The sequence below is a fragment of the Silurus aristotelis genome (genome assembly GCF_946808225.1).
Source record: "Silurus aristotelis genome assembly, chromosome: 6".
NCBI classification, from domain to species: Eukaryota; Metazoa; Chordata; class Actinopteri; order Siluriformes; family Siluridae; genus Silurus; species Silurus aristotelis.
The window spans coordinates 34,331,627-34,354,384 of NC_139579.1; the positions used below are offsets into that span (position 1 = coordinate 34,331,627).

The window sequence follows — 22,758 nt, forward strand, 5'->3', positions numbered from 1 at the left end:
GGGCAGGTTGAACACAAGTTGCGCAGCTGCATTTTGGATAATTTGCAATGGACGAATAGCTGCACTAGTCCAGTCTCGTAATGACAAGACTCTAAACAAGCACTTGGGCAGCCTGTGTGGACAGAAATAGTTGAATCCTTTAGATGTTGAAGAGAAGAAATCAACAGAAACTAGCCACATTAGCAACATGTGAGGTGAAGGACAGTTGATAGTTACCCCGATAGTTACCCCGAGGTTGTAAGCAGTGGCTGAAGGGGAGAGCAGAGAGTCATGAAGAGTTATTTGAAGATCTTGACCTGGAGATGAATCACCTGGGATGACCAGCAGTTCTGTTTTACTGGGGTTGAGTTTTAATTTATGAGCACTCATCCATGAAGATAGACTTTATTGCCAGAAGTATTGGGTCACTGGTCATTAGTATGTTATTTTTGAGCATTGCAATTCCACATTTAGTCCCAATTTGCTCTTATAATTCTGTCCACTCTTCAGTGAAGATGTTCCACTAGATTTTGGAGTGTGCTTATGGATAATTGTGCACAAGGGTATTATGAAAGGCAGGTACTGATGTAGGTGAGGAGACCTGGGGTGAAGTCAGCATTTCAATTCATCCCAAAGGTGTTTAATAGGGTTGAGATCAGAGCTCTATAGCAGGCCATTCAAGATGTTCCTTTCCAAAGCATGTAAACCAGATCTTTAAGGAGCTCGCTTTGTGCACAGGGGCATTGCCATGCTAAAACAGGTTTGTGTTTCCAAGTTTAGGTGAATTCAAAATGTTATTATAATGCATCTAAAGACGTCATGTACAATTGTGTAACTTCAGCTTTGTGGTAACAGTTTGAAAAAGAACCACATATAGCAGGAATGTCAGGTGACCCAATTCTTCAGGCAATATAGTGTATGTCCCTCAAGCATGCCAAGAGCCGAGCGAAAGCTGTGGCATCTAGTGGAGGAAGGGAGAAGATGAGTTGAGCGTCATCAGCATAGCAGTGAAAAGAAAACCCATGTGAGGATATCACTTCACCTAGAGAATGAGTATAGATGGAGAGAAGGAAGGGTGCTGAGCCTTGTGGGACACCAGTCTGCATGGAGCAGATGTGGACTTCCTCCATGTTCCATGTTAACCAAAATGTAGAAATTCTCAGAAAGTCTGTTTAAGAAACCTGATTAACAATAAAACAGATATGACTAAATGCAGAGCAGCACCTCTGATCTAAAGATAGTGGAAGATCTTCCTAACCTTACAAGTCAAGAAGCTTTTATAGTAATTGCAACCATATATAGCTGATGCAGTACACAGTGACATGAAACAACGTTCCTCCAGAACCCTGATGCTACATGCAACAACAATCACAGAAACAGAAAAACACAGGGTTAAGGACTTGTAAGTGTCCTCTCCACATAAAGTGCATGTGTGCAACCTGGTGCAAAAGAAAAATACACAAAACACAAAATAGCTCCGCCAGTAAACCTGTTGTGAAAAGACAAAGTGAACAAAATTTAACAGTAGCCAAAATGTAAACAAAAAAATATTGTGCAAAAGAGCAATATAGCAGCAGTTCAGAAAAGAGTATGGGTGTGTTGAGTACGGGTTGTACAGATCAGTCACACAGGTGTGTGTTTGTGTGTGTGTGTGTGTGTGTGTGTATATGTGTGTAAGTTCAGTTCAGTTCAGTTCTTTGTTGAGAAGCCTGATTGCTTGAGGGAAGAAACTGTTACACAGTCTGGATGTGACGGCCCGAATGCTTCGGAACTGCTTTGCTGATGGCAGGAGGGTGAAGAGTGTGTGTGAGGCGTGTGTGGTGCGCGTGTGGGTTGTCCACAATGCTGTTGGCTTTGCAGATGCAGTGTGTGGTGTAAATGTGCATGATCTTCTGATCTGCTGTCCTCACTATCCTCTGTAGGGTCTTGCGGTCTGCTGCTCAAGATGCTCTCAATGGTCCCCTCTGTAGAACATAGTCAGGATGGGGGGAGGGAGATGAGCTTTCCTCAGCCTTTTCAGGAAGTAGAGACGTTGCTGGGCTTTTTTGGTGATGGAGCTGGTGTTGAGTGAACAGGTAAGATTATCTGCCAAGTGAACACCAAGGAATTTGGTGTTCTTGACAATCTCCATGGATGATCCATCGATGTTCAGTGGAGAATGGTCACTCTGTGTTCTCCTGAAGTCAACAACCATTTGTTTAGTTTTGTCAACGTTCAGAGACAAAGGTTGTTGGCTCCACACCAGGCTGTTAACTGTTGCACCTCCTCTCTGTATGCTGACTCATCGTTCTTGCTGATGAGACCCACCACGGTCGTGTCATCCGTGAATCTGATGTGATTTGAGCTGTGTATTGCTGCTCATTTGACTGTGGACTTTGCAACCAGAGGACAAAACACGCTGGATGTTGTTTACACAAACATCCGTGGCGCATACTGGGCAAAGCCCCGCCCCCACCTCGGGTACTCAGACCACATCTCTGTTATGTTGATCCCAGCATACAGACCACTCAGCAGGCATTCAAGACCAGCTCAAAAGCAGGTGAGAACATAGCCAGCAGGATCCATGTCTGCTCTCCAGGACTGCTTTGAATGCACTGACTGGGACATGTATAGGGAAGCTGCAACCAACAGCAATTTTATCAACTTGGAGGAGTACACGTCAACAGTGACCAGCTACATCGGCAAGTGCATTAATGACGTGACCATCTCGAAGACCATCACTACACGCTCCAACCAGAAGCCGTGGATGACCGGCAAGGTGTGTGCACTGCTAAAATCAAGAGACTCCGCCTTCAGAGCAGGGGACAAGATGGCCTTAAAGACAGCAAGGGCCAAACTGTCCCGTGCCATCAGAGAGGCAAATCGCGCACATGCCAAGAGAATCCACGGCCACTTCCAGGACAGCGGAGACACCCAGCGCATGTGGCAGGGCATCCAGGCGATCATGAACTACAAGACAACATCACCTGCTGGCCTCCCTCCCAGATGCACTGAACGACTTCTACGACCGGTTTGAGGTGCCGAACAACATGGCGGCAAGGAAGACCCTCCTCCCAGTGACCAGGTGCTCTGTCTAACCACAGCTGAAGTGAGGAAAACTCTAAACTCGGAAATATCTGCTGGACCAGACAACATGCCTGACAGAATGCTCAGGGAATGTGCACAACAGCTAGCGGATGTCTTCACCGACATCTTCAACATCTCCCTGAGCATTGCCATTGTTCCTACGTGACTCAAGACGATAAATATCATTACCGGGCTAAAGAAGTCTACTGTCTCCTGCCTCAATGACTATTGTCCCATCACGCTCACACCCATTGTGATGAACCGCTCCATGGATGATGCCATCTCCACGACCCTTCATCTGGCCCTCACCCACCTAGACAACAAGGACTCTTATGTACGGATGCTGTTCATAGACTTCACCTCAGCATTTAACACGATCATCTCTCAGCACTTAATTGAGAAGCTGAACCCACTGGGCTTTAACACCTCCCTCTGTAATTGGATCCTGGACTTCCTGACTGAGAGACCTCAGTCAGTCCGGATCAGAAACAGCATCTCCAGCACAACCACACTGAGGCCCCTCAGGGCTGTGTACTCAGTCCACTGCTGTTTACTCTGCTGACTTATGACTGTGTAGCAATGCACAGCTTGAATCACATCATTAAGTTCATGGATGAGAACAATGAGTCAGCATACAGAGCGGAGGTGCAACGGTTAACAGCCTGGTGTGGAGCCAACAACCTGTTGACAACGTCTGAACGTTGACAAAACTAAAGAGATGGTTGTTGACTTCAAGAGAGCACAAAGTGACCATTTTCCACTGAACATCGATTATTCAACCATGGAGATCGTCAAGAGCACCAAATTCCTTGGTGTTCACTTGCTGGATAATCTCACCTGGTCACTTAACACCAGCTCCATCACCAAGAAAGCACAGCAGCATCTTTACTTCCCGAGAAGGCTGAGGAAAGCCCATCTCCTTCCCTCCCATCCTGACCACGATCTACAGAGACCATTGAGAAAATCTTGAGCAGCTGCATCACTGACTGGTTTGGGAACTGCACTGTCTCGGATCCCCTCTATCATGGACATTTACACCACACGCTGCATCCGCAAAGCCAACAGCATTGTGGACAACCCCACAGACCCCGCACACACACTCTTCACACACCCCTCAGACACACACACACATACACACTCTTCACACACCCCTCACACACACTCTTCACCCTCTTGCCATCAGGGAACGGTTCGGAAGCATTCGGGCCATCACATCCACACTGTATAACAGCTTCTTCCCTCAAACCATCAGGCTCCTCAACACAGAACTGAATTGAACTCACACACACACACACACACACACACAACTATGTGACTCAACACACACTCGTACTCACTTCGCACACCCATGACTTCAGTACCACTCACACTACATTACTTCATTACTACAAATTGTTTACATCACGTTTTTGTGCACATCTTCCTGAACTGCTGATATTTGCCCTTTTGCACAACATTTTGTTTACATTTTGCTACTGTTCACTTTGTCTCTATACAACACATTTACTGGCGGAGGTATTTTGTATTTTGTGTTTTGTGTATTTGTCTTGCACTGTCTTGTGTTGTCTTTGCACTGTTTGCACCAGGTTGCACACATGCACTTTATGTGGCGAGGACACTTACTAGTACTTAAAACTGTGTTTTTCTGTTTCTGTGATTGTTGTTGTTGCACCAGGGTTCATGAGGAACGTTGTTTCATTTTACTGTGTACTGCGTCAGCTATATATGGTTGAAATGACAATAAAAGCTTCTTGACTTCTTTTTCTTGAGCTGGAGTGGTAGAGAGAACAAACAGAACCATTAAGGAACTTTTTACTAATGTCTGCCAGTAGTACTCACAGAGATGAGAATGACTTGATCTTCAACAACTAAATTCATCTTTTGAAAGTTTAATGTTCAGGCTTTTCCTACACTGGCGTTTCTTCCTTAGGTAAAAAAATTTAATTCTATCAGTGCTGTCCAATTAGTCTAATTAAATGTCTAATTAAATCTTTTGCCCACAGATAAGCCAATACACCCTTTTGTGCCTAATCAGCAGGTCCTGATACAAAGCCTGAAGCCAACAAGGTCGGTGAGCTAAAATTCTTTTTCCAGCGACTGTTCTAGCTGTAACCAGGACTGGAGTTCTGACTGATTATCAGCCACAGTGGATTTACACAAGCGGAATCAAAGTAGTTTAATCTGTGCACTAACAGTTGAAAGCCCATGGAAAGATCCTTTCTTTATAGTAGAAAGGGGGCCACTGCCGGAGTGAAGATCTACTGTAACTCACTCAACTGTTTTGTTTAGCTCACTCTGATACCTGCTCTAGGTCTAAATTCTATAACTATTTAATAACTATAACTATAATTACACCACTAATTTTCCTTATTCTCTTTCACCACATTATTTAGAGAGAGGAAACTGTTACGGATACCTGATAATCAGAGGTGGCAAAAGTACACACATCCTTTACTTAAGTAGAAGTACAAATACTCATGTTTTAAAATACTCGGGTAAAAGTTGAAGTACTGATTATACTTTTTTACTTAAGTGAAAGTAAAGAAGTTTTGGCTCAGACATGTACTTCAGTAAAAAGTAGTTATTACTTCTACCTGTTTTAGCTGTTAACTGGACCTCACTTTATATTAATATTAGATAGATAGATAGATAGATAAATAGATAGATAGATAGATAGATAGATAGATAGATAGATAGATAGATAGATAGATAGATAGATAGATAGATAGATGAAAGAAAGAAAGAAAGAAAGAAAGAAAGAAAGAAAGAACATTGTCATTGCATAGTACAGCTACACAGCAACGAATTGCAGTTTGGCATCTACCAGAAGTGCACAAAGTAGCAATCGTGCAAATAGTACAGATAAACATGTATCATATTTACAGCATGTGATATGTATGTAAGCATATGTACAGTGATTCAATATAAAGGCTGTAACAGTGCAGAGACGTGTGGACATCATTAAGAGTTTTTGCTATGTTTCCACACGGACAGTTAATGAGGTGATACCGGAGAAACTGCACCTCTTCAAGTCAAGTCAGGAAGCTTTTATATATAAAATCATAGACATTTTACAGATTTGAATGATGTATTGTTTTTATCTGTACGATCAATAAAGACAGTAAATTAAGTTTGTGTCGCCATTATGAGGGAAAAACCCACAAAACGCCACCTAGAGGGTAAATTGTGTAAAACATGGCGGATTTGGTGTTTGATTTGAGACTTGGCGCAGAAATAAAACAAAAGTTTACTGATTAAAAATATTTTTCGGTGCAGTTTATTTATTTATTTTAGATCTAAGTGAAGAAGGGACGTCGTGAATAAGTGTATGTTTTGCTAAAGGTTTTAATTTCGCCTCTTTTATATTTAAAGACGCGCAGTAACAGGAAATCGGTTGTTCGGCTGAAATCAGCGCGCAGTGAAAATAAAAAATATATATTTCACCAAATCAATGGATTAAAACTAAAGTAACGAGCCAATTTTAAAAATGTAAGAAGTAAAAAGTACAGATATTTGTGTAAAAATGTAATGAGTAATAGTAAAAATTTGTCTGAAAAATAAATAGTGGAGTAAAAAACTGATACCAGAAAAATCTACTGAAGTACAGTAAGGAAGTATTTGTACTCCGTCACTTCCCTCCTCTGCTGCTTATACTGCTTATAGACATATTGAACTAGCACTTAGAAACATCACTGTAGCCTCATGATATCTTCGAGAACATGAAATAACTGCTGAGCAGAGTGTTTTTGAGAAGATTAAGAATTTATTTACTTTGTTTTAGGATTGTTATATTGTATGTGGCCATGTTTGATGATGATGGTAAGACAGGTTCTCGATTGGAGTGGTAATGATGAAGGATTATATGCATGTAGGTATAAAATGAAATCTGTTGTTTTTTTTGTTTTGTCTTTATCTTTTCATTTGCAGTTTATATCACCAATCCTGTTTCCATAAAGAACATCCTATGTTATGGTGTGAGGCGCTAAATCAAAAATGATTTAAAGTGGCCATTGTTAGTGTTAGGATCCTATGTTGTCTGTTTAGTGTCTATAGTATCTTTATGATGTGATTATGTAAGGTCCACAGGAAGTCTTTGTCTGGGCTCACACATCTCTGGTTACTATGTCTTCTTACCCAATCAGGAATAGTTTTAGCTCAGGTTTTTTCCAGTGTGTGTATATACTTGTCTGTTATCTGCATTAAACTAAAGAAGAATATTTGCACCATTCTGTGTGCTGTGTAATTCTTCCCTGATCAGAACAGTCACCACGGGCATCGTAGATCACATGGGAATCCTCTTCAAGAATTAAGTTTTGTTTGGGCATGATAAAAATCTAACAACTACACTGGCTGCTGGAGGAGCCCATGGTCAACGGTAGTTGGCTGGGAATCTCCAGTGCAACTACCCCCACACTGTTCAAAGCTTTGATCTCCTGAAAGATCGTCACACCCCTGGAGCTGGTGAACGTCGCAGGGACAGACCTGTCACGAGGGGAGGACCTGGCCGCACATACGGGACTCCGGTCTCTGCACATCGCTAACCAGCGAACACTGCTGAAGGTCCACACTAACAGCAGAGGAGCATGTTCAGCTGAAGGACTAAAAACTTGGCGAGAGTGGTCCTGCCGAGAAGCAACCCTTTCCCCAGCTGGACATCGCTCCCGACCTCTAACTGCAGTGGTGAAGGGGAGATGAACTTTGGGACAGTGAGGGGGAAGCTGCTCTACAGGGCCTGTGTTAAGGTTTTAAATAAGAATAAACTGAGTGGGAGGGTGGACCCCCAGTGGAGAAATGTTCTTGGTTTTAATGATGATATTAAACCAGAGTGGAGACACTGTACAAACCACCGTTACCTAAAAAAGCTGCCAAACTCCAGTGGAGGATTTTACACTGTATCATATTTGTAAGCTCTTTTATTAGTATTTTTAACCCTGATGTTCTACAGGACTCCGTTCTGTTCACAGAGAGAAACTGTTTTTCACACTTTTACTCACTGCTCCAGGTTACAGTCACTGTTTGTGCTTTTAAAACATATTTTAAGTTCCTTTAATGTGAATTTTTACAAATACCTGAGCAGAAAGAACAAAATGCTGATTATGATGCAATCAGAATCTTCTCAAAACTGATTAAATCCAGGATTGCAGTTGATGTTAATGTGTATAAGAGTGTGGGGGGAGGTGAAGATTTTTGAGGCTGTTTGGTGTTGCAAAGAAACTCTGTGTTTTGTTAGGAGAAAAGAATTGTGTTTTGCACAAAACTAAATGATCACAGAAACACCCCCCACTTTTAACTCTCATTACCCACATTTATTTGTCTATTTATTTAATTTATTTATTTACCGTATTTTCCAGACTATAAGCAGCTAGTTTTTTCCCACGCTTCAAACCCCGTGGCTTAAACAACGAAGCGGGTTATTTATGGATTTTTCCTGGGGGTTTTCCCGGTTTTACAAACTTCAACCCAAAAAACTGAGGCCCAAAACATTAGACCAATGAAATTGCTAAACGGGTGAACCATTGGAACTCTTTATATTAAATCAGATGCGCTCCCACTGAATCGGGCCGCACCACATCATAAATATGGATGATGTTCCTCTGAGGTTCGACCTGCCGCTCACTCAGACTGTCTACAGGAAATGCAAATCATTTGTCACGCTGAAAACAACCGGGCATGAAAACACACTTTACCTGTGTTCTGAGCTGCACGGCATCGGGAGAAAAGCTTCACCGGTGGTAAAAAAACTCTCGAGGGGAAATAGTTGTGAAAGGAAGGAGAAAGACAGTGAACAATGACTTTCTTGGTCGGCTACTGTTTAGATACAAGCCGTTGTAACGCGTTGAGTCTGGGTGAAGGGAGAGCTCGCTAACTCCAGTTACAACACAAATCATATAAGCACAGACAGGTTTCCAAAACTCGTGCTTTTTTATTTTTCTTGGCAACAGCATTACGGGTTAGTCAAAGAAACTTAGAAATGAGCATCAGAAAATAATAAGGACATATAGTTTCAGTGTAGACAGTGACAGTTTAGGCTTATAGACAGGTGCGGCTTATTTAAATTCCGGAGTAAGAACAGGAGCTTTGAGGATGGACTGGACTGTAGTTGATGTCAACAGTCTCCTACACTGACTCAGGACTACAGTTTGCTTCTAATCATCATCACTGCACCCCGCAACATTGTATACCTGCTACAAATGGACATTCAGTGTAACCCAGATGAGGATGGGTTCCCTCTTGAGTCTGGTTCCTCTCAAGGTTTCTTCCTTATGCCATCTCGGGGAGTTTTTCCTTGCCACAGTCGCCACCGGCTTGCTCATCAGGGACAAACTTACTCATAAAGAACATATTCGTTTTTAATCACCGCATTATCTGTGTAAAGCTGCTTTGAGACAATGTTCATTGTTAAAAGCGCAATACAAATAAAAATGAATTGAATTGAATTGAATTTATGTTAAAAATACAAATCTTTGTCAAATTAAGTGGGTGCGGCTTATATTTGGGTGCGCTTAATAGTACGGAAATTACGGTATCTATTTATTCAATAGCCAAATAAAACCTGATACCATCTGCCAATAAACACGACTAATGTTAAGAAAAGGATTGTAAAAGTAAAAAATCTTACTGCAGTGATCACTGATTCTGCTCCTCGGATCTGCCCACTTTGTCCTGGTCTGTCTCTGGATGATGTTCTCTTTGATTGGAGGCGAATCCTCTCACACATTCACACACTGTACAGTGACCTCCTTTTCACACATCCACTCATTGTACCTCCACTCACACTGTACCCTGACTTATGTTCTTTATGTCATATGTTAGAGCAGTTATACACTCTCTCTCCCTCACCATCTTCTTGTTAGTCTCTTTCTTCATCTGTGATAAAAACAGCATTACATTTACATTTGGCAGATGCCCTTATCCACAGTGATTTACAACTGAGCAGGAGAGGGTTAAGGGCCTTGCTCAAGTGCCCAGTGCTTGGTGGTGGTGGGATTTGAATCTGTGACCTTCTGATCCAAAGTCCAATGCCTTAACCACTGAGCTCACAGTATCACAGTATCAGTGTGAACTCCTCTTCCTAAAGATCTTACAGCTTTAATTCTGTTACACACACTTACACTGAAGCCTCCTTCCTTGCATAATATATAAACAGACTTTTTATTATCATTGGATTGTAAGTGAGACGTTACTATGGAAACAAATGTATACGGAAGCGGTTGTGGGATTCTTCAGGAAACTAGCGGATGATACGGTGCAGAAAACCACCATCAGAACGTTTACCAAACAGAAGTCGTGGGTGGATAAAAACATCCGCGACGCTCTGAGATCCCGCTCCGATGCCTACAACACGGGGCTTGACACCAGGGACATGGACAATTAAAAGGCTGTGTCTTACAGTGTTCGCAGAGCAGTGAAGGATGCAAAGCGGCGTTACGGGAGAAAACTAGAGTTACAGTTCCAACATGGTGGCTCTAGGAGCCTGTGGCAGGGACAAAGAAACAGCACGGACTATAGAACACCATCTTCTAGAATGGGGAATGCGGACGCTTCTCTGGCGGACGAGCTGAAGATCTTTTACGCTCGCTTCGAGGCTGCAGTTAACAACGCTAGTGGCGCTAGCGGCACAAACAGCATGCACGCCGAGAGAGTCGGAGAGGTAAACACGTTCACCATCTTGGAGCATGACGTGAGGAGGGCATTCAAGAGAGTGAGTACCAGGAAGGCAGCAGGTCCAGATGGCATTACAGGTTGGGTTCTGAAAGCCTGCGCTGACCAGCTAGCACCGGTGTTCACTGAGATATTCAACCTCTCACTGGAACAGTCTGTTGTCCCCTCATGCTTCAAACAAGTCAAGTCAAGTCAAGTCAAGTTTATTTGTATAGCGCTTTTCACAACAGACATTGTCTCAAAGCAGCTTTACAGAAAACAACAGTGAAGGTGAAGGTGTGCGTTTGTCCCTGATGAGCAGCCGTGGCGACAGTGGCAAGGAAAAACTCCCTTAGATGATATGAGGAAGAAAGCTTGAGAGGAACCAGACTCAAAGGGGAACCCATCCTCATATGGGTGACATCAAGAGTTTGGTCATAAATCTTTCAACAATACAGAACAATTTGTGATCATCATAGATCCAGCATCAGCTTCTCCATGCCAGGGCCTTTAAACACTCGGCATCTACTTCTCCATGATCATCCATAGGTCCATAATCTTCACGAGGTGGGACGTGACTGGAGCTGGCCAAACCTCAGGAAGCCTCGGGATGGGGAGAGAAAGAGAAGCAGTGGAGAGGAATTAGCATAGCTGCTGTTCATGATATTAACAGCACAAGTTGATAATGTGCATGTGATCAGATGTTCTGGAGCACAAGGTTGTGATGTGATGTGTGTGATGTGTGTTATGTGTAGGCTTTGCTAAAAAGATATGTTTTTAATCTACACTTAAACTGGGAGAGTGTATCTGAACCCCGAACACTGTCAGGAAGACTATTCCAGAGTTTAGGAGCTAAATGTGAAAATGCTCTACCACCTTTAGTGGACTTTGCTATTCTAGGAACTACTAGAAGCCCAGAGTTTTGAGATCTCAGGGAGCGTGACGGATTGTAGCGTGTTAAAAGACTGGATAGATACATGGGAGCCAAACCATTTAGTGCTTTATAAGTGAGTAGCAGTAGTTTGTAGTCTATTCGAAACTTAATAGGAAGCCAATGTAGGGACGATAAGATTGGGGTTATATGATCGTATTTTCTTGACCTAGTAAGAACTCTTGCTGCTGCATTCTGAACTAACTGAAGCTTGTTTATTAATGATGCAGGACATCCACCTAGTAATGCATTACAGTAGTCTATTCTAGAGGTCATAAACGCATGGACGAGCTTCTCTGCATCAGATATAGATAAGATATTTCTTAGCTTAGAAATATTTCTAAGGTGAAAGAAGGCTGTTTTTGTAACTTGATTGATGTGATTTTTGAAAGATAAGTTGCTGTCTAAAATAACTCCCAGGTCTTTTACCGTTGAACTAGTAGTTACAGAACAACCGTCTAAATGCAGGCTGAGATGCTGGAGCTTCTGTGTACTATTTTTTGGGCCGATGAGCAAAATCTCCGTTTTATCAGAATTTAATAGCAGAAAGTTATGGGTCATCCAATCTCTTATTTCTTCAACACACTCAGTTATGCGAGCTAATTGAGCTGTATCGCCTGGTTTGGATGAAATATATAGCTGGGTATCATCAGCATAACAATGGAAGCTAATTCCATGCCTTCTAATAATATTTCCTAATGGAAGCATGTATATTGTAAAAAGCAGGGGTCCCAGAACTGACCCTTGTGGCACGCCATAATTTACTAGCATTATCCTGGATAGCTCTCCATTTAAATCTACGAAATGGTAACGATTGGACAGGTAGGATTTAAACCAGCTTAATGCCTGTCCCTGAATACCGATGTAATTCTGTAAGCGATCGAGGAGAAGATCATGATCTATAGTGTCGAACGCAGCACTAAGATCTAGTAAAACTAATAGGGAGATGTAGCCTTGGTCTGAAGCTAAAAACAGGTCGTTAGTGATTTTAACTAGAGCAGTTTCTGTGCTATGATGGGGCCTAAAACCTGACTGAAACTCTTCAAAGATATTGTTCTCCTGCAAGTGGTTACATAACTGGGCAGCGACAATCTTTTCTAAAATCTTAGACATAAATGGGAGATTTGAAATTGGTCTGTAATTCGATAGCGTGCTTGGATCCAGATTAGGTTTTTTAATGAGGGGCTTAATAACTGCTAACTTGAGGGATTTAGGGACATGACCTAACGATAGTGAGGAGTTAATAATATTGAGAAGAGGCTCACCAGCTGTATATAACACTTCCTTCAGTAGTTTAGTGGGAATTGGATCTAACTGACATGTTGTTGATTTAGCTTTCATAATAGCATCATACAGCTCTTCCTGTCCTATACATGTAAAACAGTGTAGTTGTGGGGTTGTAAGTACGATTGTGTCGGGAGATGCTGTCAGAGGTTGAACTGCCACAATTGTTTTTCGAATGTTATCTATTTTTTCAGTGAAGAAATTCATAAAGTCTTCACTACTAAACTGTGATGGAACACATTTTTCAGATCCCTGATTTGTTGTTAAATTAGCGACTGTACTGAAAAGGAACCTGGGATTGTTTTTGTTATTTTCTATGAGTTTGCTCAGGTGTTTAGCTCTAGCAGCTTTTAGCGCCTGTCTGTAGCTAAGCATACTGTCTTTATACGCAATTCTAAATACCTCCAATTTAGTTTTCCTCCATTTTCTCTCCAGATTACGTGCTGTTCTCTTTAGGGCATGCGTATGACTATTATACCAAGGTGCAGGTGCTTGTTCTCGAACCTTTTTTAACCGGATGGGGGCAACAGTGTCTAAAGTGCTAGTGAGGATAAGGTCTATGTTGTTCGCCATCTCATCAAGATGATCAGCATTTATGGGTTTAATATGAAACTGAGATAAATCAGGCAGGTTATTTATGAATCTGTCCTTAGTGGTTGGAATAATAGTCCTACCAAGTCGATACCGTGGTGAAACACGGTTAATCTGCTCTACCGGTAGTGTGTACAGTAGGAGGTAATGGTCTGTGATGTCATCACTCTGGGGTAAAATATCTATATCAGTGACGTCTGCTCCGTAGGATATTATTAAGTCTAGTGTGTGGTTAAAACGGTGGGTTGGTCTGGTGACGTTTTGTTTAACTCCAAAAGAGTTTAGTAAATCGACAAATGATAATCCTAGGGCATCGTTTTCATCATCTACATGAATATTAAAATCTCCTACAAGCAGCACTTTATCAAAGCTGATCAAGAGGTCTGAGAGAAAACAAGCAAACTCATGAAGAAAATCAGCGTAGGGTCCTGGGGGTCTGTACACGGTGACCAGAGCGAGTTCTCTGTGCATGTCTGAAAGTGCAATTTTAAGAACGAGCACTTCAAATGATTTAAAGCTGAATCCTAATCTCTGACTAACATTAAGAGAAGAACTATAAATGGTTCCTACACCCCCCCCACGACCAGTCTGACGGGGCTCATGCTTATAAACATATCCTGACGGTGTCGACTCGTTTAGACCCATATAATCACCTGGTTTAATCCAGGTCTCAGTGAGACAGAGTGCATCGAGATTATTCTCTATGATCATCTCATTTACAATCAGTGCTTTGGGTGCAAGTGATCTAATGTTTAAAAGACCGAACTTTAGAACTTTGTTGTGTTTGTTTATCTGGCATTTTTCAGTTTTAACTGCAATAAGATTATTTCTGGATCTTGTGTATGTAATTCTTGGTTTTACTACCCGAGGAATAGATACGGTTTCTATAAACTGGGCTGTGTGTGAACTTGTAACTATTTGGTCTGTAGTATGCGTGTTCTTATAGTTGAAGATTTCTTGATGTCTTACCAGTCAGATGGTGTGAAGTATCCTAGAGATGTTATCTGATAGCACTGCTGCTCCAACTCTGCTGGGGTGCAGGCCATCAGGGCGGAAGAACCTAGGACGCTCCCAGAAACAGTTCCAGTTATTAACAAAGAGAAGTTTATGTTCTCGACACCATGACTGTAACCATTCATTTAGTGCTAAAAGTCTACTAAACTTCTCAGCCCCTCGCTGGTAAGTGGGAAGAGGTCCTGACACAATGATCCTCGTTGTGGGTGATGTGCTGTGTACCGTCTCCACCAGGATCCTGAAGTCCCTCTTTAAGATCTCCGTTTGCCGCAGCCTGGTGTCGTTTGATCCGGCATGGAGAACAACCGCTCCGAAGTTCTCGTTCAGGATCGCGGGTACCTGCGCAGCGACATCCAGAACACGAGCACCAGGAAAACAGCGAGTGTGCACCTTACCTTTAGCTCGGGTAGCGCGGACATGCCGGACGATGGAATCTCCGAGAATAACAGTGTCGCGTTCCGTCTCGCGGAGGGGGACGAAGCGGTTCTCGGTCGAGATCTCGAAGGCCGGTGGTGGAGGTGGAGACGTCCTCGATCGGGGCTTGGCTTGTCTCTTCCACCGCGGCCGCATCCAGGGTCCATGTTGCACCGGTGCCGGAGTTGTAGGTGCGCTGGGCCTGGGAATAGAAGCACGCGGAGTTGATGTGCTGGGAGCGTTAGGTTCAACCCGGGAGTTTACCTGGGATGAGTGCGCGTCCGCCCGGGATGTTTCCAGCGCCGCTTTCCGCTCTCGCAGCCGGTCATGCTTTACATGCAGCTCGCGAATCTGTTTCTCCAATGCCTCCATCTCCAATGCCACCGTTTGCAACTCGAACGAGTCCTCACCTGTGCTCGAATGCAGACAAACAACCGGCATAGTGCTTATTGTCACGAACAGATTTATTATACAGAGATGTGAGTGAGAGAAAATAAATATAAACAACACTAGTTATAGTCGAGTTAACTAACTACAGGCACAAGTCAGGAAGACAAAAACAATTAAGGATTATTAAAAGAGGAAAAACGGATGGATAGATAGCAAAGTTTGTTTGAAAGACGCCGAGAGAGATACAAACACGTAACTCGCGGCAAACAAGTCAAAAACAGTCCACCATTGTTCCTGTCCCGAAGAAATCCCAGCCCGCCTGTCTCAACGACTACCGCCCTGTAGCCCTGACCTCAGTAGTGATGAAGTGCTTTGAGAGACTGGTCAAAAACTTCAGCACTGCATCACTACCAGACACACTGGATCCTCTACAGTTCGCGTACCGCGCGAGCTGGTCTGCTGAGGACGCCATCACAAATCTTCTACACACAATGATGAGCCACCTGGACTACAGAAAAGGGAATTATACAAAGATGCTGTTTGTGGACTACAGTTCAGCATTCAACACTATAATTCCCTCCACACTCACCTCTAAGTTGGAGGTCCTGGGACTCAGCCTTCCGCTAGATCAATTGATCTCCAACTTCCTGACAGACAGACCACAAGCCATACGGGTGGGAAAACACACCTCATCCACCCTCACCCTCAGCACTGGAGTTCCCCAGGGTTGTGTTTTGAGCCCCCTGCTGTACTCACTCTATACATATGACTGTGTGGCCACTTACAACTTCAATACTATCATCAAGTTTGCTGACGACACTGTTCTGGTGGGCCTGATCTCCAACAACGACGAGACGGCCTACAGGAGATTAAAAAAACCTGGAGAGATGGTGCCAGGAGAACAACCTTCTCCTGAACATCAGCAAGACTAAGGAGTTGATAGTGGAATCCAGCACGAAGCAGGAGCGGTCATACCAACCGCTAAACATCAACGGGACCCCAGTGGAGAGAGTGGACAGTTTTCAGTAAATAGACGTTCAAATCACCGAGCTCCCTAACCTGCAGGACATCTACAGCATCTAGTGCAGGACCAGAGCCAGGAAGATTATGAAGGACCTCAGCCTTCCAATAATGGACTCGTTTCTTTGTTGCGTTCAGGGAAACGCTTCTGCTCCCTGTAAGCGAACACAGAGAGAATGAGGAGGAGCTTCTTCCCGCAGGCCATTCGCAGTTTAAACCAGGAAACACCCAGGATCTAAAACTGGACCTCTCTCTCCTCTTTTCTGCACAACTTTTTTTGCACTATGACACTTTAAACTCTGGACTGACACTTAAACTCTGGACTTGAACAGCACAGTGCACGTTATACCACACCATAAAGCACACGGTCATTTAAGGACAAACTCGTTAATCACCTTAAATTTTACTGTTTTTACTGTCATATGCATCCAGGGTCCCTGGTGGTCTAGTGGTTAGGATGCGGTGCTCTCATCACTGCGGCCTGGGTTCGATTCCCGGTCAGGGAACCAACCCCAGCCACTCTTAGTGCCGGTCCCAAGCCCGGATAAATGAGGAGGGTTGCGTTAGGAAGGGCATCTAGCATAAAAACATGCCGAATCAAACATGCGGATGATCCGCTGTGGCGCCCCCTAATGGGAGAAGCCAAAAGAAAGTTTACTGTCATATGCATCCATTTATATACGCATATATCTTCATATATTTTATATTTTATACACTATATACTTATTTTCTTGGTTTATTTTTCCTCATTCCATTCCTTTTTTGCTTGAATGCTGGACATCGTAAAAAGCATTTCACTGCATGTCGTACTCTGTATGTATGTGTATGTGACAATAAAATTTGATTTGATTTGATATAAGAGAGAGTGTATTGATATAAACTGTCAGAGCTGCTTTTATAGAGAACCAATCACCACCTCCTGACCAATCACAATTAAGGAATTTATCAACATTAAATTTAAATGTAAATAAAAAAAATGTGTATGGAATTGTATTTGTTGTGAATTTGTAGTGCTGTTAGAGGAAAATAAGCAACTCTCAGCACTAACCGTAATGTTATAGCTTTTCAAACACCACTAATAATAATAGTAATGAAACAGTAGTGTATAATGGGGTTAGTGAGAGACAGATCGAATCAAATAGAGGAATTTGTACAGTAACATTCCTTTCCTCAGAGTTAGAACAGAAAGTCAGCGTCCCTGCTCATGGTTATTTATTCATCCGTTTAGTTTCTGGGCAGGATCTCCATGGAAGGCTTGGCATGATAATCCGATCCACATCTAAAGCAGGAATGTGGTCCAGCCAGTTCTGGCTTTTTATTATTACTACATAAACAGCAGGAAAAGACATTTTCCAGGTCACAAACCACAGCTAAACAATCCATCCGATCTTCCTCTGTCCCCACTGTTTTCTTCGACTTTATCTTTTATATCTTTTTCCTTTACTTCATTTTCTCCTGCTTTAATTTAGTCTAATAGTGGTTTTATATTTTATTCCAATCTTCATAACCCCCATCATGCTCCTCTCCTGACCTTCTCCAGGACACAATGATATTTTACTTCTCTTCTCAGTTCTATTGGAAAGACTGTAATATATACAGTGTTAAAAGAACCAATTTTGTCCAGATCAAATTTGGCAACCCACAGCGCTGAACCTGATCCTGACCTTTCACCTACATCACATTAACTAATCATTATAAAAATATAAATATTATAAAGATATTGTCGATGATGCATTGAGTCGAAACCTGGCCTTCAGACATTTAAAACACTTTTATCTATGGTGAAATCTGATCAGATCTGGCAACCCTGTTTAAAACTTCTAATCCTGGCTTCGTCTCTCTTCTGCAGAACATTTCCTGCTGTATACTGAATAACATCTACATGAACATCATGACCTGAGATTTCCTGGTAGAACATTACACAGAGCATCATACTGCCACCTCCAGATCACCTTCTTCACATAGTGCATCCGGTGCTATCTCCTCCCCAGGTTAACCATGCCCATGGACCTGTCCATCTACGTGATGGAAAAGTCAACTTGATTCATCAGAAAAGGCCACCTTGATCACGTGTCCATTGCAGGAGCTGTGGGTGGTGTAGAGGCTCAGCTTGGTTTCTTTGAATGCTCTACAACTCCATACACAGCAGGCTGTAATTCTCTGTGTTCTGACTCCTTTCTATTAAAACCAACATCTATTTCTGCAATTTATACTACAGGAGTCTTCTGATCCAGACATCTAGACGCCACAATTTCTCTCCTATTAAAGCAATGTCATTACACTCACCCATTTCTACTGCTTAGAACACATCAACTTCCAGAACTGACTGTTCACCTGCTGTGTGACGAATCCCAGCCCTCGTAGTTAGGAAGCCAGAGTGTGTGTATGAAGGGAGACCAAAAAATTCCTGGAATTTTGAAGGACACGTGTGGCATCATAAATTTTGGATTTGTGTGGGATTGATGAAGCAGTGTTGCTGGATGCTAAAAATCACGTCTTGGTACGTCTCCAGAACCAGACATTCACTGGCAAAACCTGCAACCACATCAAATCAGTGCATTCTGGGTTTATTAGGTCCTCATTCGTATGATTTTGCTGATTTTTTAATGGTCTGTTATTATATAATAAATACAATAATAATCATGCAGCTCACATTGTTATTTAATTCAGTTAATAACCTTCAGACTTTAGGCCACGCCCCCTTTACATGTTTTGTGCTTTTGTCCACATTACTGAACGCTTAACTTGAGAATATCAGCTTCTAGTGTATGGGTTGTGTGACTGTATTCAGCATAAAGGTCAGAATTGTGTACATTTTTCTTAGTCACAGTGATTTTGTCATGTTTTGTTGTAAACAAGGCCACACCCACTGCATCATTGACTCCTGCACCAGCCTGTGGGTGTTAAAGCGCTCATTCCTCCTGCTCACAATCAGCTACATGGGTGTGGAGAACCGTCTAACAGTACTGTTTCTCACACACACACACACACACACACACACACACACACACACACACACACACACACGCCTTGAGTTCAGTCTGAGGTGTGTGGTGTGTGGAACAATGCAAGGCGTATGCTGGGTCTTACAGCAAAGAATGTGATAGAAATTAAAAAACAGGTGTGTGTGTGTGTGTGTGTGTGTGTGCGCGCGCGTGTGTATACACCTGTTAGAAGAAGTAGGCGGGGCTTTTAGGTGGGTGGGGTTTAATGTAAAAATAGGCTGCTATATATTTGGAGTAGTTCAAGAGCTTTTCAACAATAGGGAAGTGAGCATTCCTATCACACACACACACACACACACACACACACACACACACACACACACACACACACACAGTGTTTTAATGTGGCCCTCCTTAGACCAACAGTTACAGTCCATTAAGCATGCTGATTGGTTGGGAGATAAGGGGCGTGTCGTTTGACAAGTAGTGACTTAGTTATTACAATAAACAAGACGTTAATGTGTGTGTGTGTGTGTGTGTGTGTGTGTGTGTGTGTTGGGGGGGTGGGGGGTGGGGGGGGGGGGGGGCGACTCTCAGCCGGAAACTCTGTTAGAGGAATTATAGCACACTTTCTTTGATATATAAAGACAAGACAAACAGGGTGTTGGTTTAGTGCTGGTTTAAGTGTTGCAGGAAGAGGAAAGTCTTCACCCGTCGTTTAAAGACTGCTGTTCATTCCACTACCTTGGTGACAGAACCAAGAAGAGTCTTGATGTACACTTACCTCATCCTGAGAAAAGGTGAGACTGGTTGAGCAGTGCTATAGGATCTCAGGCAGCATGGTGAAGTGTGAGGAGTGAGAAGGTCTATGAGGTAAGAAGGTGCTGGTCCATTTTAGGCCTTAAAAGGCAAGCATCAGTGTTTTAAATCTGCTCCTGAGGTACCAGTGTTCCTGTCCCTTTCCTCTCCTCAGAACTGCCTGATACATCCAGATGTACTCCCTCTGGATGGAGTCCCCTTTAGTTAGAGACGCTCTGTACAGCTGGAGATGATTCCACATCAACAGCCTAAAAGGTTACTGAGCAACTCAAGAAATTTGAGGATAGATTTGGACTGTAATTTTTATCAACAATTCAATTCAATTTTAAAAGTGTCATTTTGTATTGCACTTTTAAGAATAGACTTTGTCTCAAAGCAGCTTTACACATATATAGTGGTAATAAGGTTATATAAAAGAATGTGTAAGTTATAAAGAATATGGCCTATAGGTTTGTTCCTTATACTTGTTTAGCTCTGATGTGTGAGTCAGTGGTGACTGTGGTGAAGAAAAACTCCCTGAGATGGTATGAGGAAGAAACCTTGAGAAGAACCAGACTCTAAAGGGGAACCTCATCCTGATTTGGGTGGCACCGAATGTCCATTCATTGTAATTACATTGTTGATGTGTGCAGTAAAAGGTGTGTAAATACAAAACTATTCAAACTGTCCTGCAAACACTGTAGTAGACTGTAGATATTAATTACAGTCTGAATCAGTCCTCAAAGTTCTTCAGTTGTTCAGTAATTCATGGATCTTTAGGCTGTAGATGTGGAACCATCCCCAGCTGTGCAAAGTCTCCAACTGAGAAGGACTCCATGCAGAGGTAGGACATCAAGGTGAAACAGGCAGATCCGAAAAGAAAAAAGGACAAACATTGATCACAGGAGCCTTAAGATAGAAAGCGAGAGAAAGAGGAGGGATGACTGGAAGAAAGAAAATGCAAGATTGTTAATCATTCTCATTGTTTAAGTTCCAGGTGTAAGTTGGGACTGCATCGAGGAAAGATATAAGACCTAAAGAAGACCTACTGATAAAAGACTTAAATAAATAAATAAATAAATAAATATGTGTTCAGCCTCGACTTGAACACTGAGACTGTGTCTGAGTCCCGAACACTGATTGGAAGGTTGTTCCATAACTGTGGGGTTTATAAAAGAAACATCTGCCCCCTGCTGGAGTCTTCATTATTTGAGGTACCAACAAATAGCCTGCACCTTTTGATCTAAGTAGGCGTGGAGGATCATCCTGGTACAGAAGTTCACTCAGATACTGCGGCGTGAGATCGTTAAGTGTTTTATACGTCAGTAGTAGTATTTTATAATCAGTGTGAGATGTAATTGGGAGCAGTGTAGATGATTAAAACAGGGCTGATGTGATCTCATATTTTCTAGATCTAGTGAGGACTCTTGCTGCTGCATTCTGAACTAACTGAAGCTTATTTCTGCACTTACTCCAACACTCAGACAGTAAAGCGTTACAGTAGTCTAATCTAGATGTTACAAATGCATCTACTAGTTTTTCTGCATCCTGTAACGACATTCATTCATTCATTCATTCATTTTCTCCCGCTTATCCGTAATTCGGGTCGCGGGGGCAGCAGTCTAAGCAGGCCCCCGCCTTCGACTGCTGCCCAATCCTCACAGCACCGTCCCTTATGGTCCCTCCTGCAGGTGGTGAGCCCACGGGAAGGCGGCCCCACGTCACTCCGACGTCACGGACCTTGATATTTCCCTCGTAAGGGACCTGTAACGACATCATATTTCTAATTTTAGCAATATTTCTAAGGTGAAAGAAGGCGATCCTGGTGATATTATTCACATGAGACTCAAAGGAAAGACTCGGGTCAATAACCACACCGAGGTCTTTGACTGCTGTACACACTGAAACAGAAACACCATCCAGAGATGCTACAGAATCAGAAAGTTTACTTCTAGCTGCATGTGGTGGTGATGATGAGGATGATGATGGAGAACTCACCATTTACATCAACAAACTGATAGCGATCAGTCAAATAAGACCTGAGCCAGGAGAGAGCTGTTCCCTTTATTCCAACAACGTTCTGAAATCCAGCAAGCAGGAGATGATGATCAATGGTGTGAAAAGCTGCACTGAGGTCGAGCAAAACAAGTAAAGAGACAAAACCCTGATCAGAGGCCAATAAAAGTCATTTAGCACCTTAACTAGCGCCGTCTCTGTGCTATGATGAGGCCGAAATCCTGACTGATACATTTCATAAATGTTGTTCCTCAGTAGATGTGAGCAGAACTGCTGTGCTACAACCTTTTCTAGAATCTTGGAGATAAAGAAGAGGTTTGGTATTGCAGCTGACAGAGTGACCAGTTATAATGACACTGCTGTCTACAGGGTTATTTATAAAATAGTTTGGATTTATTTTAATAATTTTTTGCTAGACTTTTTTAACTTTATCATCGAAAAACTGAAAAAATTTCGAATGAAATACTGATGATGTGCATGTTAGTACAGTGCTTTTGTTTCTAGTAAATTTTACTACTGTACTATTATTGTTATTTTAAAGGAGGGTAGAAGACAACAAGCATAATCCTAGATTTCAGCAGTCTGCTACACTGTGCACAGGACCAAAATTTGCATGAACAGTTCTAAATGTCAATTACTGAACAAATTATAACCTAAACACTGATGGAC

At 42.5% G+C, this 22,758-nt stretch overlaps 1 protein-coding gene across 4 annotated transcripts; it reads right to left on the minus strand.

Annotated features, from left to right (window-relative positions):
- Nucleotides 1-11,204: 11,204 nt before the first annotated feature.
- Nucleotides 11,205-22,390, minus strand: LOC310727909 (uncharacterized protein). 4 transcript variants are annotated; one of them, XM_083544912.1, is made up of 3 exons: nt 22,072-22,390; nt 14,462-15,330; nt 11,205-11,290 (listed from the first exon to the last, which is right to left on the minus strand). In XM_083544912.1, exon 2 carries the CDS (start codon nt 15,290-15,292, stop codon nt 14,465-14,467), a length of 828 nt encoding a protein of 275 aa, XP_083401038.1. In that variant the 5' UTR covers nt 15,293-15,330; nt 22,072-22,390; the 3' UTR covers nt 11,205-11,290; nt 14,462-14,464. The 4 variants fall into 4 exon arrangements, with proteins under 4 accessions (XP_083401038.1, XP_083401039.1, XP_083401036.1 ...); XM_083544913.1 differs by lacking the exon at nt 22,072-22,390 and having other exon boundaries at nt 14,462-14,552; nt 14,729-15,387; XM_083544910.1 differs by lacking the exon at nt 22,072-22,390 and having other exon boundaries at nt 14,462-15,387.
- Between the last annotated feature and the right edge of the window lie 368 nt (nt 22,391-22,758).